Source organism: Kuraishia capsulata, genomic scaffold (genome assembly GCF_000576695.1).
Source record: "Kuraishia capsulata CBS 1993 genomic scaffold, Kuraishia_capsulata_scaffold_4, whole genome shotgun sequence".
Taxonomy (NCBI): domain Eukaryota; kingdom Fungi; phylum Ascomycota; class Pichiomycetes; order Pichiales; family Pichiaceae; genus Kuraishia; species Kuraishia capsulata.
The window spans coordinates 393877-412144 of record NW_019172953.1 but is presented as its reverse complement, the minus strand read 5'-3'; the positions used below and the strand labels follow the sequence as shown (position 1 = coordinate 412144).

The following is an 18268-nucleotide window of genomic DNA, read 5'->3' as shown; positions in this document are numbered from 1 at the left end:
AATCACCACATATACGTTTTGCACAGAAGCTGCTATGATGTTGAATATGCCCAAGCAGAACATCCCTCCAACATACATATAATGGTGTCCCACCACGTCACCAACTCTTCCAGAAATAATGATGAAACTGGCATAACAGAGTGAGTAAGCCGATAGGGTCCAGCTTGCTACTGGATACGGCACATGGTATTTCTCTTGGATCTGTATCAGCGTTGTAGTTACTACCGTTAAGTTGATGTTGTCTAGCCATTGAGAAGCAGATACTATGGAGAAAACAAATATCGGGTGGCTGATATAAGGTTTGACGGCAGTTCTAAAAGAAAAAAATAGAGCTAGCACGGCTGGAGACATTTTCTTGTATATTTAGGTGCGATACCAGTTCTCTCTAAGATTGCCCTACCAATATTCTTACGGTTTCATACTCGTTTCTTGATTTTATACCCATGCCATATGGTATGGGTTACCGATTCGGTTTATAAGCAACGCATTTTAGCCGGCCCTGTAGAAGTGAACTCCGTCTGGGATTAAAGACTGCAGATGGATATGCGTGCAATCTGCACCTCGGGCATTTTGAACCGTTCACTACGAAGTGATACAAGTTTTATACCATTCAATCATTTCAGATCATAAACGATTTCATTAAATTATCTGTATCATCATGTTTACATATCCAAGTGAATCATTCTTTGCTGTAGCACTTCAATTTTCCTTTCAAAATATTCTTGTCAAGACCATTGTCAATCCACAAACTCCAATTAGTTGGCCCCATTTCCTTGATGCAAAGTCTGATCTCCTCGTTCACCATCACAGGAGCCATAATTTTATAAGTAAATTGTGCCATTTCGTGCTCGCCAAAATTATCATGAAATGACTGCAGAAGCAGACCCACCAGAAGAGGCCCTTCAACCACCAGGTCCGGGTACTTTTCCACATTCGTAGCATAATCCCTGTCGTAGTGAATTTTATGCGAGTTGAAAGTTAAAGAACTTACTCTCATGTTAGATACATGACTTGGCGTCACTTTCGTCTCAAAGTCTGCTTCATTGTCAATGGTTTCTGGAACATATTCCTTTTCATGGAAAGTATCGTTCAGAAACACGATCCGCCTTAGTTCGCTTGATATCACAGAATTCGTCTCTTCATCCAGGAAAAGTCTCTCATAATCAACAAAACTCTTAAAACTCCGTGCCAGTGGATCGGAACCCATGTAGCGCATTCGTTTCACCTTCTCTACCAGCCTGATTGCGTCACCATAATGCAATCCGCTGTCCCTTCGACTAAACCGTATATCTCCACCAGTCCACATTCTTCGCCTGAAGAAGTCACGTGTATACTTCATCAGATTCTGATCAAACTCAGAGATCGACTCATGATTATCATAACCATCGAAACTCAATTCATTCTCTGACGACATGGGCGTACAGTATATGAACTCGTAACCAGGAAAGACTGGTAATCCTTTTCGGAATTTTTCATCCAATTCCTTCTGGAATTGACTCAATTTTCCATCCACAGTTTTGCTAGCATTCATGAAGGCCATGGTGTTGTTTTTCAAGACGCTTTGCAGTGTGATGTAATACTGTTTGGCATGGTAAGCCGATAATCCGTCATCCAGCAGACTCCACTCAGACCCCACCACGCGATGTTTAATCTCTTCCAGTCTGGTCCAGCAGTCTTGAGTGGTAAGTTCTGATAGAATTCTTGAGCAGTTGCTGAATCTCCGGATCATCATGGAGGTAGAGCTAATTGATGGAGCAGAAGAAGTTTCTCCAGGTTCTATCGTGGCTCTAGATAGGACTTGCACCGCCATGAGCTGCGCCCACGCGGGCTGGTGTCTTAAATAGGTGACGGGATCTCGCATGATTGAGAAACCATATTATTTGCAAAAATATGGTTCCAGAGTTTTTACGTAATTGTAATAATGTCATAGGTGAGTATAATAGAGTAGTGGCGGTCGCTTCTGACTATTCATGTTTTCCTTGTTTTGGCTCAAATCTGTAAAATCTCAAAAATTTCAGAATAGTTTATCAACTTGATGAGGGCAAATGCGTAAATCAACCCAACTTCTAATAATAAAAACTTCTATATTCACGTATATTGCCACGATGTGACCACAAAACTTTGCAATGTAAATAGCAATTGGTAGCTGGACAGAGGATAAGAATACTTTCTTAGGCTGGGTCTACAGCTCTACGCAGGTATCCATATGCAGCATGCATGTATCACTAGCCACTTAACCGATGCCTTTCTACACTTCAAATTCATAGCAAAACCTTTCGATTCCTATCATTTTATACAAACATCACTCCTCCTCGTCTTCTGTGTCTGTATTTATATCACTGAAGTCTTCATCTTCATCGTAATCGCTCTCGTCATCCTCCTCATCAAACACCTTCTTCACTTTTTCACCTCTGAGCTGGGCCATAGCACCGGCCAAAGAGTCTTCATCCGGTGCCTCGAGACCGTAGTTGTCCTCAACAACCTCTTCAATTGGAGGATCCACCACCTCCATTACCAGTGGGATGTCTACATCCACGCCGTAGTACACCAGCGACCGCAACATCAGTCTAAAGTGGTATCTGCCTACTTCTTTTGGGGTAGGAGCTAGGACCGTCATCTTGAACGAGTTGACAATGGCATCCCTTCCGTCTTTGTACGCCTCTTGCGACAAATTCACGTTTGATGTATCCAGTCTCGTCACCTTCTGAGGTATCTCTCCCAACTTGTTGTCTCTCTGCAACACGAGCAATGCAACCCAGCCGTTGTTTTCGTACTGAAACTCGCCCTCCGGGAAGAAAGGAGCAGTAGGGTTTCGCAGGAGTGGCTGCTCGTTCATCACCTTAAGTGGATCTCTCAGATGTTCCATGCTCAGATCATCCTGCAAAAGAGACTCATCAAGAGCACACTCGCCCTTATTAGAAGGCGACTTGACGAGCAGTTTCAAGGAAATGTGACTGTTAGAATTTGGAGGGATAATCGTCTCACCCGGAACCTTGAACTCAGCCGACAAGACCTTGAGGGTTGGAATTCTGGATGCAACGGCAAGGGTTTCCTTGAATGTATCGGAAGTTGCGTCAATTCCAAGAAACTGCGCACACTTTTCCTTTGGCAATGTGAACAGTTTGCCCAAAGTGTGAACCGGGGACGAGGAGTCAATCTTCGATCTCTCCACATTGGGCAATTGCAAAATGGCCTGTTGGGTGGTGTTGACAGGATTGATGGCTTGAACAAGTGCTCTATGAGTTTCAATGGCCTTCGTACAGATCTCCGTGTGTCTGAAACCTGAGGCGATGTCTATGAGTCCCATCAGCAACTTTGGTGCGACAGCAATTACCTCAATCTTGAGCAGTTCATCCTTCACGGGTTCTCTATTTATATGGGCTTGTAGCAACGAATAAATGTCTTCTGGCAGAAGATCAGGATGCTGAAGCTCATACTCTTTGGCAGTGCTTATCCATTCCAGCACATCGTCAACCTTGGTGATCACAGACGGATTGTAGTTAATCAGTGTCTCCAAAAATGTGGCAGCAGTATCAACATGAAGACCTTGTCTCGTGTAAGACTTGACTCCACTCCACCACTTGCCAACATAGTAAGGTAACAATACACCAATCACAAAAACATACACCACCACTAGCACTGGGGACAACTTGCCCTCGATCAAGATCTGTGGGAGCGCAATTCCATGAGACACCGCCTGCGGACCGTCAGGATGACCATACTTCAGATAATTGGCCCTGGTAACCTCGTCAGTCAACGCCTTGTAGGCCTTATTGATGCGGACAAACTTGGTCTCCATATCGGCCTTGTCGTCTTCAGACATTTCCTTTGCGAGCTTATCCGGGTGGAAAACAAGCGAGAGTTTCCGGTATTTGGACTTGATTTCCTTCTCAGTCGCGCTGGCGGCCACACCCATTATTTCGTACGGATCAAACGCATTGGGGTCAGCAATTATGGTGCCAGTCTTGATCTTGAAGATGACATAAGCCGTCAATAACCAACCGATCACTATGAAAAGCAGCTTCTTATTGAACACCTTGTTCTTCGACTTCTTGGTCTTGTATTTGATCAATGCTTCCGAATTGTAAGGCTTAAACTCCAACTGGGAAGGCGAATCGGAGTCGCTTTGTTTCCTGGACACCGTCGAGGCCACGTATGAAACAGTGGCCGGCACCAGCGGTACCAGCAGCACCGTCAATGCAAAATACGGCCAAGTCTCAGCATTCTCATCATAAACGTAGCTGGACTGCGACATCCTGAGTTTTTTACGTGTGGTTGTAGCTGCTGTGGTTGGCTACTGAGACGAATTGCTCAGTTTCAAACGTGTTCAGAGAGGGTAGTGCACTGGGTAAAAAGGCTGGTAAAGTTTCAACGTGAGGCTTCTTGCTATAATCTGATATAACTTAAAGTGTTCTGTGGTATATTTTTATTCATTTGGGTATCTTTTGATAAAAAACTCTGAGATCATGGCAGAAATACGGTACGAATTACTCCCATACATAGATGCTGAACCTGCGGAAGAGGACATGCTGGTGGTGGAACAGAGCATAAGGAAGGAGCTTGTCGGGATGGATACGAGCTCACTTCACCCCGAAGTATCTGAATCCAAAGCAACAAAGTTCGGGTCTATGATAGAATCGCATCTTGATCAGCTGATAACGTCAGAGCAGAAAAAAGAGTTTCTGGACAATGGTCTGGGTGGTGTGGATCTGAGCAAGTACTCCAGACTAACATCTGACACAGATGACTCCCAATACGACCTCGAAAAGCTCCAAATGGCACTTTCATATACGCAGATGCGCAACAGATCTCTGACGGTGATGATGGCTTATGGGAAAAACAAATGGCTGGTTGCCAATGACGAATTAGAGCGCGAGAACGAGAGCTTGGAGGCTGCATTGTCTACGAAACGCGAGCAGATCGATGAAATTAATAGGGAGAGGAAAAGGAGACAACTGGACTACAAGCCTGTAAAGGAATATCTCGAGGAGAGGTGGTCTCAGGCTGTTAGAGATTGTGTTGAAGTCGGCGTTGAGTGTGCGAGAGTTGAGCTGGAGAGGAGCTGACAAGTGGGAACGCCCATTGCATATATTAATGAGTTTGTATACTAGCGAGCCAATTGACAGGTACGGATGACTTGACAAGACATTGATAATAATGGCGAACAGCTCAGATGATAGACTTCACCATTGAAGAGTCTCTATGGTGGCTACATGGACAATTAATAAACTACATTTAGTCAACCTATTTCAAGATTTTTGCATTAACACGCTGTTTAAGAGCTCTTTCCCAAAACATCAGCATCGTACTTCTGCTTGAACCATTGGATAGTGTCCTCCTTGGTGACTCTGTGGTTGTTACCAACGGCAGATTGACATCTCTTACGTCTGGAGACTCTGTAACCTTGTCTGCCCATGACGACGTAGAAGTCCATACCGTAAATTCCGATAGCTGGGTCGTACTTGATTCCCAAGTCGATGTGCTCGGAGATACCGAAACCGAAGTTACCGGTGGCAGAGAAGTTCTTGGCGTACAATTGGTACTCCTTGACCTTCAAACCACGCTCGAGGATCTCGTCAGCCTTTGGGCCTCTGACAGTCACGTGGACAGCGATCTTCTCATTTCTTCTGATACCGAACGAACGGACAGTGTATCTGGCCTTGGACTGAACTGGGGTCTGGGAAGACAGTTGTTCCAACACCTTGGAGGCTCTGGTCAATCTGTCACCGGACTCACCGACACAGATGTTGAGAACGAGCTTCTCAATGCGCAATTCACGCATGACATTTTGGGACTTGGCAGACTGGATGGACATGTTAGTTTTCTGTAGAAGAGAAAGTGAGACCTGTTGGAGAACCGTCCTTCTGCTAGAGGTGTTTGGATAAAAGTTGGAATCGGTGAAAAGTTCCCAAAATTCGCTGCAAAGACCCCGTAAAAACAGCCGACTAATACTTCACAGTATTTGGCTCCATTCCAACAGTTTCAGCATATAAATACATACCATTTTGATTATATGATGTTTGATGTACACTGATTAGAGGTGTGCTAAGATTCAGAAATTTGCCTTGAACTTTTCAGATAGTGAAGCCTCAGGGTTGGATAACCCTGAGTGAATTCACGTGACAAATATCAAAGGTCGTGCATGATTACAGAACATTTAATCTGTAATCACACTACCCGGACCCAGTTTTAGCATTAGAACACGACCTCAATTGACCTTCGCCTTCGCCACTGATACGCTGTTCACACAACCACCACATCAATCATCACTCAATCACTATCACAATAAACGATGAACGTGATAGGCCAGAGATTTTCGCACCAGGCTTCAGCATTGGAGGAGTTGGCATCTGAAGAGGACCAGTTTTATGCCAAGGGAGTCACTTTGAAGTTGGCTCCTTCGTTGACGCTTCCTCCAATATCGCAACCAACAGATTTCCTAAGAGCCCATACCGATGATTCGAAGAACCCAGACTGTAAGATCAAGATTGCGCACGGTACAACGACGCTGGCGTTCCGTTTCCAGGGCGGAATCATTGTTGCAGTTGATTCCAGAGCCACTGCTGGTAACTGGATTGCGTCCCAGACAGTCAAGAAGGTGATAGAGATCAACCCGTTTCTGCTGGGTACCATGGCAGGTGGTGCAGCAGACTGTCAGTACTGGGAGACCTGGCTGGGCACACAATGCCGCTTGCACGAGCTAAGAAACAAGGAGCGAATCTCCGTTGCTGCTGCTTCCAAGATTTTGGGGAACCTGGTTTACGAATACAAGGGTATGGGTCTTTCGATGGGAACAATGGTTTGTGGATACACGAAGAAAGAGGGTCCTACTATCTACTATGTGGACTCTGACGGCACTAGATTGAAGGGCGAGATCTTCTGTGTAGGATCGGGCCAGACGTTTGCATACGGTGTGTTGGATTCGAACTACAAATGGGATCTGACGGTGGAAGAGGCTTTGTACCTGGGTAAGCGCTCGATTCTCGCTGCCGCACATAGAGATGCCTTCTCGGGAGGATCTATCAATCTATATCATGTGACTGAGGCCGGATGGGTGTTCCACGGCAACCATGATGTCGGGGCTTTGTTCTGGGAGATCAAGGAGAATGAGGGATCGTTCAACAATGTGAAAGCATGAACGGAGGCACGAACAGATAAATCAAGAGGAAATCAAGGGAACCTTCACTTGACTGGGTAAGACGATTACGAAGCCCAATCTTCTCACTTGATTTTTACTAGCGTAGACGACTACGAACAAACTAGAGAAATGCATGCTTGACTGTACATTCTTCGAAACAGACTATGAAGACGCGTTTGTAGATTTCAGTTGGGCCAATTGTCAACGAATACTAAAGAGAAAAATCCTCAAAACCTCTATAAATGTCGTCCTCGATCAGGTCAAACGATTTAGATGAGGCTGATAGACTCGCAGACATTCTTACCAACTTCAAATGCTTTAAAGGTCACCAATGATCACCAATAACCACGAAAAGCCTCAATAAAAGCGCACCATATACTCTATTATAACATCCCTCTCTTAGTCTGTATTATTTATCTCCTTCCCTTTAATCAACCTTGGCCATTTTATTTTCAAGACCCATCAAAATGTCCTCTTCATCATCTCGCGGCCTCTTGAGTCCCTCTCCCGTGATCATAATATCCCCCTCGTCCTGCTCGTCCCGAACAAAACTAGAATGCTGGTTTAGCAGATCGTCTAGCTCTTTCTCCGACATAGGAGGAGTGTCGCGGTCATCTGGAGTGGCTTCTCTGGAAATTGACTTAAGCAAATTATCAAACTCTGCATCTCTAGCCGAAACCGACTGATCTGCTTGTGGCGGTAGTCTGGACTGTTGAGGCTGAGGAGACGGCTGTGCTATGCTGACCGGTGGTTTCACCGGGTTCAACCCGGAAGGTTTCTTGAGTCCCGCACCAGACCCTGAAACGTTAGGTGGTCGTGAGTAGTACTGAGGTTTTCGTATTCCCTGAGAAATGGCATTAGGAGCCATTGGCGGCTTTGCCTCAGCCACAGAGGCCGGTTGAGGCTTTGGAGATAGCGCAACGGGTCGGGCTGTCTGGGGCTGCTGGTGTGGAACAGGGACTGGAGCCGCAACCGGAGTAGCAGCTGGTGCAGGTGCCTGCGCAGCCTTATGAGGCTGAGGCTTTCCTTTCATGACCTGGGCTGTTGCAGCGTTCAATGCAGCTGTCAAAATCTTGGTAACATGCTGAGGGTTCTTTTCTATCAACGAAGCCAGCGGATTGCCTTGAATCCCGGCATTACGTGCGGCTTGATTGACCTGTGCGATAGTCATGGCCAACGCCTGGGTCAGGATAGCTGTCGTTGTCTGTTTGTCGTTCATCTTACGATCTTTCGTGAGCTTTATCAGCTCCTGTTGGAGATACCCAAGGGCCTTCATGGTGTCACCGGAAAGGCCCTTCGGATTGGTCGGTGCCACCGGAACAGTCCCGGAAGCGGCTGGAGGAGACACTGAACTACCCGGCTGCGGGCTTGACGATGTCTCGCGTGTTGAGGGCTGACTTTTGGCATACTGAGCGCGGTTGGCCGCCAATTGGGCCTGGATACTGGTACTGGGTTGGGGTTTTGGGGTCTCGCGCTTGATCTCGCTCGCCAACTCGGCAATACTCTTTCCCCGGGCTGCCATGGCTGACTGCAACGAGGCCGCCGAAAGAGTCCCTGGCGCGGGAGTGGAGTCAGCACGGAGAGTTGGCTGTGGTTGAGTCTGAGGGACGACCGACTGCTGAGAAAGCGGAGGAATCATCGGCTCCAACTCCGTTTTACCAGCAGACTGCTGCGATTGGGTCGGAACTGGGTTTGGAGCCGGGGTTGGAACCGAGGCTCTCGTCTTCACCTTATCTCTCTCAGCACAGTACTCTTCATCCAAGCCCCACAGCCAGCCCTTGCCCTCCTTCGAAACCTTTTTAAACGATTTGTTCAGCGATAAGTTATGACGAACAGAACTCTGCCATCCATCCGAACAGTATTTGTAGTATGGATATAAGTCCTGAATTCCGCGGTAGATCTCGCTCAGGGACATGCCCTTTTCTGTACCTCTAGCCCTGAGACAGGACTCTATTAGGGTGGAATACGAGCATGCAGGCTTCGCCCGGAACTCTACCGGAATTTCCTCGAGAGTGTAAACTTTCTTGACCGGTTTGGCCTGTTTTTTGGCCTTTTCCTTCTTGCGTGCAGCCTCCTGTAGCGCGGCAAGCTGCGATGCCGTGGTGTACTGGGCCTGGGGTTGTGGAGCATGTCTATATGGCGGAATGGGCGTCAAAAGTGGCACTTTTGGTGTCGGAGACCGTTCCACCTCATCCTTGATCTCCACTGCCGAGTTGCTCCGCGATTTGGAGGTGGGCGTGTTGTACAGTGCAGCTTTGAGGTTGACAGCATCGGTAGCGTTGATCGGCTTGGCTAATGCCTCAATCCGCCGTGGAAAGGTCTCTTCTGCAGGCAAAACGAAGCGAAAGTGAATCTCACCGATTTGAATACGTGTTCTGTTCTTCAGTGGCAAAGTAACCCCCGTTTCGACGAAGACGTCGTCCACGAACGCTCCGTTTCGACCCAGCACAGAAAGTTCAAATCTTTGGGTTCCAAAATTGTAAAAAATTCGCGCATGTTTCCGGGAAATCGCCTTCGTAGGTCCAAGGTGAATATCTAGAGCTTCCGTTGAGGTGTCTCCGTCTACCAACCGACCTAGTAGCACTTGCATTGTCTGAACATAGAACGTGAACTCAGCAAAGTCCAGCATGGCATACGCCTGCACCCGGTCATCTGCCTGATCCTGCGAATCTGCAAGGGGGTCATCCAGAGTCACAGAGCCCAGTGCATTCTCATTGGTGAGAACGGGGAGTTTTGGGACAGTTTGCCCGGTCATAACTGGCCTTGTAGCGGTATACACAGGTGTGAGAGGTTCCTCTTTTAAAACAGTTGCGTTTGGGTCTGTTTCCGGCGTAGTGCCTCTGGGCGATTGGGAGACACTCTGTTGTCGTATCTGAAGGCTTCCGGGGCTCCGGGGGTCCCTGGTTCGCTCGTTGGATGCGGTTCTGGGCGAAAGACTGCCTTGCACATCTGCTGCAGACGGGGTTTCCATGATTGGGCCACAGTTTGAGTGGTGCAGCGCTTGTTTGGGGCGGAATGGATTCACACAGCGCCTAAAACCGGTGTGGGCACGTTTTCCGCTTTTAGAGGGCGAATTGGGCGGAGTTTGTGCGGTCAATTGCCGTCCTGTATCAGCTATGACTTGGACTGCCTCAGCTGTGGGCTAGTCACGATAGATCAGTGGAATAAGTTCGCCAAGTGGCGTTTGGACTCGGAGGATCTTCTTAACTCCGGAAAGACACCCGCAGCCTTTTTTTCTGCAAAAACCCGGCTTGATTTTGAGATCAGCGCGTGGTGTTGAGCGGTGTGCAGTCTTACACGCTAGGGCTACACTGTTAAATTTTCAGCTGGTGAGACGTGCAGGGCCCAAGCGGTCACCACACATAGTTGGTTGAGGCGCGACTATTGTGGAATGAAACCGAGCTGTTGGATTTGATATAAGACTGGGAATGGTGCTTTTGGAGGTATTCAGTGGATTTATATGGAGAACTGCTATTGGGAAGGTTCTGAGTTAATAACAAGGAAACGGTAGTGCCAATTGTTCAAATATCTGGTGGTGACCCTGCAAGACCAAGCGTCTTCTTGATTATGTTTCATAGTCCTCAAATGTACAATTTTTTTTAAAATTAAGCACCCCAGCTCTACACTACGGATGCTTTCTTTCAAGGCGTTTATTTTTTCACCAGAATAAGCTACAAATCGTTAGACTTGGGCCCCTTGAGACTAGGTCATATAAGGCTGTGTTGACCAAGCCGCAGTTTGTTGCGGGCACCGAGTTTCTTCAGAAAACGATTAAACCATAATTATGACACATCTGGCTTCTACCAAAGTCATTATGATTTACTGGACGATTCCAGCGGACCCCAAATTGCATGTTTTTAGACTTGATTACGGCCAGACCCATCTTTACCAAATCAGGCGTACACTACGCGTAGGTTTAAAGCGTTCTCAAACCAGCCTTGTCAACCCAAAATCTAAAAACCCAAAATTGAAACTACGGTTTATTTGGGCCACTTCCATATACAGGACTGGTTCAACGGCACAACTCTAACAGACATCCTCCAGTGAGCACCGTAACCGATGTAACTTTTCACGCAGAACCCTGAAGGCCCTTGCATGCCATCACCGCTTTGGGACGACAGGGCCCGGGGCAGTGGGCTGATGAGCTAGGCAGTTGAAACCTGGAAGGCTCCCGATCAAACCCTCGGAATATCGTGTGGCTGCTCTCAAGAGAAAAGAGTATCTGGAATGGTTCTTGAACCGGACAACCGCTGGTGTGGACTTGGAATGAGAACATCTCAAGGAGGCGGTCCTCCTCTTAAGATTAGCCCCACATGGAATGTAGTTCACGGCAGTGCCTCACTGAGGCAGGTCCTGAACCGAGCGGTACACAACTCAGATATGTATATAAATATCTATCTATCTACCTACACATCTGTCAATCTATAAGCAAACATATAATCCTATGTTTTTGCTCAAGCTTCATCCCGCCAATCTAGACGCTGGCTGGAAAATATAACCGCCAAGAGATAGATCTACATCGGCCTTCCAAAAACGGACGTGCGTGTACCATTACGAGGGGAAGAAACTTTAGGACAACTCGGACCAAAAGCAGGTTTGGGCAACACAGCGTGTGACCAAGCGAGTAAACTTTTGAGAACTTTGGTGGTATAAGCTCGTGGATTTAGGAGCTTTACTACGATTTTGAGCTAATCCTTTTATTTTTGCCAGTGTAACTTTGCTCATCATCCAACCATACCTCCGAGACGTGGAATTTCACTGTTGTGACCTGTTTCATTAACGGCCCCAGGTTCGAATAAAGATTTTCGCTGATCACAAGCAGTGGTATTTATCCAATATGAGGTCCGAGAAGCCGGACTCGGAACTTGAAGATGCCACCAGTTCTTCTTTTGCAGTCCGTACAACAGGTTGGCTTTTGGACGTGCCCAAGGTGCTTCGCTTCTACTTGGCTAAGCTGAGGGCAGGCTCCCGCACGCGTGTCATTCTGACAGCGATAATCTTCATGCTCGTGACTCTTCAGGTGACTGTTGCAGTTAACGAGAAAACGTTAGGCCAAGTCATTGCGGAGGGACGTCCGAATAACAAGTTTGAGGATGCATTCCCGTCCCCTGAGGAAAGAGAGGACTTCCGCACCCCCGCGTCGGCGTTCTCACTTGACGACGACGATCTTTCGGTGAACGACCCCGAAGCGTTAAATGTGGTCTTAAATGACCTTGAGTTTTCACAGATGAATCTTGCCACGTTTGTGGGCAATATCGACACGGTTGATACTGAGTTATCGGACGCTGATGGTCCTACGTGTGCTGATCTACGGTATCACGAGATGGTGGGTGTTTCTAACAAATTTGACATCGGTGTGAATCTCAAGCGCGTACGCGAACTCGTGTTTGAAGCCGGATATGAGGCTCTTGCTGAGGGAGAAGTTAGCGAGAAGACCCTTGAGCGCAAAATCAAGGACCATTGGTTTACTTTCCACGCGTCCTCGGTCTACTTACCCGAGTATGGAGTCCACTACGTTGCTCGCCGAATCATTTTCTCCGCGGAAAGTCGCTCCGATCGCTCGACGATATCTTTTGTGGTTGCACAGCTGTTTGACAAAGCGTGGAACGAGCTTACGCAATTCCAGTTCAAATCACACGCTGAGGGCGAGTCAGGGCTACAGACCCACTTGTTTCCCAAGGTGTTTCCTATGGATTGTGTCTGGGGACCAGGATTATATTACGAGGGAGCGGAAGATCCCAGAGTGATTGTTCGTCATGGCTCCAAGGGCCCAGAACCTATAGTGGTGTTCAACATGAAAGCAAAGGATTTGGACAATAAAAGAGCGATGCATGCACTCTTTCCCTTCCAGAACGATCGCACGATTTTGCTCAAGATTGAAGGACGTGATGCACGTGATACCGAGAAGAACTGGGTTCCTTTCTTTGATGCCCAGTCAGAGGACTCAAAATACCCCGGTGGGTTCATCTACTTCATCTACTCATTCGACCCATTGGAGGTGATACAGTGTGATCTAAGCTCTGGAAACTGTGGGGTGATATTCACTGGACCTAACTCCGATACAGGTGCTCTCAGAGGAGCAACCAATCTGGTTTCCATACCAGGAGCCAAATTTGCAGACGGAAGACAGGCGTGGGTCGGGTTTCCGCGTACACGTATCGTGAACTGCGGCTGTGGAGACACGACATACCGTCCTAATTTGATGGTGTTCGTGAAACAGGGAGACCAGTTCATTATCGATCTTATTTCTGGCTCCATCGACTTCAACCTGAAGGTGATGCCTTGGGATGGGGTTGGCGAATCGTGTTCGGGCCGCTATTCGGTGCTCATACCAAATAGTGTTGACAATTGGGAGATAACGCAGTACCTGGGAGACAATTACTTTGAGGATTACATGACTGTCACCTTCTCAGAGGCCGACCGGACGTCATCCGTGGTGCAAGTTAAGGGACTTTTGAACTATATCCGCCGCATACCCGAAGCAAAGACTCCACACGAGGATCTCGTTGCCCGTACGGCCAAGTCAGTTCAATGTGCCATTGGAGACGCCGAGGATTATTGTTTTAAGTATGGTCAGCGGTACGGAGGACGGATTCTGAGTGAAGATGAGCTCAAATGGGGAGAGTGAAATGGGGGAGCGGGGAGTCGTTGAGTGTTCTGAGTAATGTCCATTGCTCAGATTTTACTTCCTGATCTGTCTGATTGCAAGACACCCAATTCTTATATATTTTATCCATTAAAAGTTCATATTTAATGACAGTCCTGTAGTAGCTTAGAAGAACGATTTAGACTGCATGATTTTCGTGCTCCAACCAATCGACCGCCACACGACCTCAAAATGGCCCCATTTGCTGCTGACCATTATTACAAGTTTTATGGGCTTCACCAACCTCTCAATCTTCAACCCTCTTCACCCGCTGAAGTTTGTGTTGTGTATAAACCGATGTCACTTTGCAAGTCGCAGTTCTTTTTTATCAAGAACAGCTCCGTGCTGCAGACGTTTCCCAAGTCACGTGTGTCTAGGTTCTCGTTGAATGCAAACGGGCCCCAAGGCCAGTCTCTGCTGAGAAAACTATGGTTTCCGACAAGACAAGCCACTCAGCTGCAGAAGAGGACATTGGCTCGTTCTGTGCTACTACAGAGACTGGGAGCTTCTCCGTTCAAAAGAAGCTACTCCACCATCACTGCCGATTCAATCGCAGAGAGTGTGAATGTAAGCAAACCACGCTTTACTCTCAACACCGATAAGCGTGTGGCCTACATGTGTATGGGATCCGCGGTTCTGGTTGCAGGAATTGTAATCCTTGGCGGTTTGACCCGTCTGACGGAATCGGGACTTTCTATCACCGAGTGGAAACCTGTGACCGGAGCACTGCCTCCACTAACGCAGGACGATTGGGAACGCGAGTTCGAGAAATATAAGGCCAGTCCGGAATTCAAACAACTGAACTCTCACATTACTCTTGAGGACTACAAGTTTATCTACGGAATGGAGTGGTCGCACAGGTTGCTGGGAAGGATCATAGGCACAGTGTTCGTGCTGCCTTCGATTTACTTTGTGGCCAGAAGAAGGTGCTCTGTGGATGTCGCATGGAAACTGGCTGGAATTAGTGCCCTTATAGGAGTTCAAGGTTTCATTGGCTGGTGGATGGTTGCTTCTGGTCTGGATGAAGTTCAGCTTGCCGAGAGAAACTCCAAGCCTACTGTGAGTCCCTACCGTCTGACAGCCCATCTCGGAGTAGCATTCGTGGTGTGCTGCTCGATGGTCTATACCGGACTTCAAATTCTAAAGCAGCATGCATTGATTAGGGATCCAGAGAAGTATTTGGGTTACTTCAAGCAGATCAACTCGCCAAACTTGAAGCTATTTAAAAGACTGTCAAATGGTCTCTTTGGAATGGTGTTCGTCACAGCATTGACCGGAGCTCTTGTGGCTGGTCTGGATGCTGGTTTGATCTACAACACCTTCCCTCATATGGGTGAGAATTGGGTTCCATCGTCACGTGAACTCATGGATCCTGTCTATTCACGCACAAAGGACTCTGCGGATCTGTGGTGGAGAAATTTGCTTGAGAACCCAACCACTGTTCAACTCAACCATAGGATCATGGCAGTTTCCACTTTCTGCTATACGTTGGCGCTTCATCTTTACTCCCATAGGATCAAATCAAATATCCCGAAGCCAGCCTATAAGGCCCTCACTGCGGCCATAGGAGTTGCTTCTCTACAGGTCACATTGGGTATTTGCACCCTTCTTTGGCTCGTTCCCACAGAACTAGCTGCTGCTCACCAGGCTGGAGCACTGACTCTGCTGACCACCGTGCTGGTTCTTGTCCAGAAGCTGCGGAAACCCACTGTTAGCGACATGATGCTTCTCAGAAGAGTTTTAGGAAAAACTGCCGAACAGGCAGCAAAGTCCAAGGTTGTCTTTAAATGAGAGATAAACGTCATTGTCTCATATGTACATAAACTACACTAACTACCTGTCAATACGTCATCATATGATGAATAGATGGCAAAACCAATTGAAAAATAACGTAAATATAAATGTGATGGCAAGACGGAAAAGGAAGACTTGCTCAGAACAATATGACAGTTTTTCACCATCTTTTCAGATCTTTTTTAGTTCAGCAATTCACCTGAAAAACTCGTTCCACAATTCTCTCTGCTTATTCCTGCCCAAATCCAACTGTCTCCTCAACAGCAATTGTTAGCTTCTGTCTCAAAGACTCGTAGTCCTTGTAAGGTGGCAGATCCACTCTGTTGAAACAAGTATGCGATTTTGGTAGCTGGTTAGACTCTCCCGCCTTCTCAATGGTGAACCTTCTTGGACCATCAGAGCCCTGCAAGTCCTTGAAACCGTTGACTGGGATACGAGAAGTACCTGTAGTGAACTGCAGTAATCTTGCTCTCTGCTCGGACTCCCACTCTGTGATACATTTCCAGAACCACTGGATCACCTCGTCACTCTCCTGGTATCCTCTGTAGTCGGTATGCTTCTTCCAGTCTTCGACGTCGATCTCGGCGAGACCACCGATCAACAATTCAAGCTCTCTTTCGTCAAACACAGACACCAGATCTTGTGGAATCAGCTCGTTGAAACCATCCATGAATGCCTTAAATTGCTGCTCGATTGGTTTTGAGATCATCCATTCTGTCTTGAGTTCAACATACTCGCGCTTGTTGTCGTTCGTCACCTCGATCTCTCTTCCGTTTGGTTTAAGGTCAATCGTCACACGCTCGCCAAATCTATCGTCCTCGACAGAGAACGTCTCAAACAAAACGTTGTCTATGTCATTCTCCAACATCCAGGTTAACGACTTATACATCTCGTTGTCTATGCCTTCGAGATCTTGCAACACAATCTTCTTCCCAAGCATCATCTTGTACATCGCACCCACGAAAAATGCATCTAAGAAACGGCGGTGGAAAACACCAAGACCGACCGCACGTCCAATGAACTTGAAATAGTTCAAGTGCTCAGGGTTAATACCCGAGTTGGGGTTGATCTGCAAAGTGTAGTTGTCGATGGTTGCATACTGGAATAGGCAGTAGAATGGGTTAAACATCTCATGCGAAACCAGCTGGAAGAACTCACGCGAAACTCCGCCATAGTCGAGACCTTCTTCTCCGTCGAACTTGATCATCAATCTCTTCTTGAGATCTTCTGGAGTCTGTCTCATGATCTCCTGGAATGCATCCTCGAAGAGGTTTGAACGACGAACCTTGATGTGACATTGACCCGGCAAAATGCGGAGCGCGGGCTGAGACCGGAAATAGATGACCTTCCTCCTAAAATCTCTCTTGTACTGCGGCACGTTCTGGTCCAACGAAGAAGGCAGTCTTGGATCATCCCAGGTCGTAGTCTTGGTGTTGTGGTCTACAAAGTACACCCTCGACGTGTTTGTAAGCCTCATTTCCCAACCGCTTGGCAAAGGTCCCATCTGCGATACGGGCTGCTGTTGGATTGAAGTGTCAGGGCCTGGAGATCTAACAAACTGCTGCCTTCTAGGGTCAACCCAGGTAGTCGTACGTGTGTTGTGATCCACAAAGTACGGCCTTCCCTCTGGAGTTGTGCGTTGTTCCCAACCAGCAGGCAATTCGCCCAAGCCAGCTGTAGTAGCACCTGTAGCACTTAACGACAAGGCGACAGATGGATTGACTGCAGGGGTCGCGGACGTAGATTGAACGGTGACGGGAGTGTCTGATCTCGAACCATTGGATGAGTCTCCATCGGCGCCAGGAAGAGTTCTGTTGCGGTATTGTCTTCTCTCAGCCTCTCTGACATCCTCACGTTCTCTGACTCTCTCAGCTTCTGATTGGTCCAATGTAGGACGCTTCCAGGTAGTGGTTCTAGAGTTGTGATCAACGTAATAGGTTCTTCCGTAGTCATCAGTTCTTCTCTCCCAACCAGGAGGCAATCTTCCGTGCTGATCTTCAAACGAAGAATACTGCCTATGATTGGCTGGTGCTTGGGGCTGCGAGCTAGTGACAGGAAACGCGCCTGGGACGGATGGTGGCGCAATTGGCGCGGCAGAGCCAGTTGAGTTGGAAGCACTGTGCTGTGCCCTTCTAGCAGCCAGAGGATTTCGTGGATCAGCAGCCTGACTCTTCTTTCCAACCGTCAAAATGACCTTTCCGCTAACAGGTAGATCCGAGTTGGACTTCTTCAGAGTCTCTGCGTACGTCTGCTCCCGGACCAGGGAGTCCGGGTCAATGCGGATGTTTACCACACCCAGAAATCCCTGGTCTTTCTTGTTGAACTTCTTTTTATCGAATACGTTGATTGCGAGTATCGAATTGTCGCCCACTTCGAAGTCGAACGACTCATTCCAGTGTGGAGCAAGCGTTCTTTTGGCTGCGGTGGTGGACTTGGTCTGACCACCATCAACGGTTAAAACGGCAAACGGATCAGGCGAACGGAAAACGTCGCGCTTGTAAAGTGATTCAGCTGCGATGAGCCTCACAGTGATGACGGAATGCGAGCTCGGCATTTTGAAATCGATGAAATCAGTAGAATCACTTGTTTATCAAGATAACACCAACAACAACTTAATAATAAAACTCGAAGATTCTGTTCAAAGATACAGAAATCGAAATGCAGACGCCCAAAGGTCAACTTCTCCAAAA

General features: G+C 47.5%; 9 protein-coding genes across 9 annotated transcripts; 4 read left to right on the top strand and 5 right to left on the bottom strand.

The window, feature by feature from the left end:
• Positions 1 to 679: 679 nt before the first annotated feature.
• Positions 680 to 1729, bottom strand: KUCA_T00003337001 (uncharacterized protein; the record flags this gene model as incomplete). The annotated part of the gene is made up of 1 exon (XM_022601742.1): positions 680 to 1729. The coding sequence occupies one exon, from the start codon at positions 1727 to 1729 to the stop codon at positions 680 to 682; it is 1050 nt and encodes a 349-aa protein (XP_022459354.1).
• Positions 1730 to 2302: 573 nt separating this feature from the next.
• Positions 2303 to 4255, bottom strand: KUCA_T00003336001 (uncharacterized protein; the record flags this gene model as incomplete). The annotated part of the gene is made up of 1 exon (XM_022601740.1): positions 2303 to 4255. One exon carries the CDS (start codon positions 4253 to 4255, stop codon positions 2303 to 2305), a length of 1953 nt encoding a protein of 650 aa, XP_022459353.1.
• A 211-nt stretch (positions 4256 to 4466) lies between these two features.
• Positions 4467 to 5066, top strand: KUCA_T00003335001 (uncharacterized protein; the record flags this gene model as incomplete). Its single annotated transcript, XM_022601739.1, has 1 exon — positions 4467 to 5066. One exon carries the CDS (start codon positions 4467 to 4469, stop codon positions 5064 to 5066), a length of 600 nt encoding a protein of 199 aa, XP_022459352.1.
• A 209-nt stretch (positions 5067 to 5275) lies between these two features.
• Positions 5276 to 5815, bottom strand: KUCA_T00003334001 (uncharacterized protein; the record flags this gene model as incomplete). The annotated part of the gene is made up of 1 exon (XM_022601738.1): positions 5276 to 5815. One exon carries the CDS (start codon positions 5813 to 5815, stop codon positions 5276 to 5278), a length of 540 nt encoding a protein of 179 aa, XP_022459351.1.
• A 477-nt stretch (positions 5816 to 6292) lies between these two features.
• KUCA_T00003333001 (uncharacterized protein) lies at positions 6293 to 7138 on the top strand (the record flags this gene model as incomplete). The annotated part of the gene is made up of 1 exon (XM_022601737.1): positions 6293 to 7138. One exon carries the CDS (start codon positions 6293 to 6295, stop codon positions 7136 to 7138), a length of 846 nt encoding a protein of 281 aa, XP_022459350.1.
• A 427-nt stretch (positions 7139 to 7565) lies between these two features.
• On the bottom strand, positions 7566 to 10109 carry KUCA_T00003332001 (uncharacterized protein; the record flags this gene model as incomplete). Its single annotated transcript, XM_022601736.1, has 1 exon — positions 7566 to 10109. The coding sequence occupies one exon, from the start codon at positions 10107 to 10109 to the stop codon at positions 7566 to 7568; it is 2544 nt and encodes an 847-aa protein (XP_022459349.1).
• Positions 10110 to 11975: 1866 nt separating this feature from the next.
• Positions 11976 to 13766, top strand: KUCA_T00003331001 (uncharacterized protein; the record flags this gene model as incomplete). Its single annotated transcript, XM_022601735.1, has 1 exon — positions 11976 to 13766. One exon carries the CDS (start codon positions 11976 to 11978, stop codon positions 13764 to 13766), a length of 1791 nt encoding a protein of 596 aa, XP_022459348.1.
• A 210-nt stretch (positions 13767 to 13976) lies between these two features.
• Positions 13977 to 15575, top strand: KUCA_T00003330001 (uncharacterized protein; the record flags this gene model as incomplete). The annotated part of the gene is made up of 1 exon (XM_022601734.1): positions 13977 to 15575. One exon carries the CDS (start codon positions 13977 to 13979, stop codon positions 15573 to 15575), a length of 1599 nt encoding a protein of 532 aa, XP_022459347.1.
• Positions 15576 to 15807: 232 nt separating this feature from the next.
• KUCA_T00003329001 (uncharacterized protein) lies at positions 15808 to 18132 on the bottom strand (the record flags this gene model as incomplete). Its single annotated transcript, XM_022601733.1, has 1 exon — positions 15808 to 18132. The coding sequence occupies one exon, from the start codon at positions 18130 to 18132 to the stop codon at positions 15808 to 15810; it is 2325 nt and encodes a 774-aa protein (XP_022459346.1).
• Between the last annotated feature and the right edge of the window lie 136 nt (positions 18133 to 18268).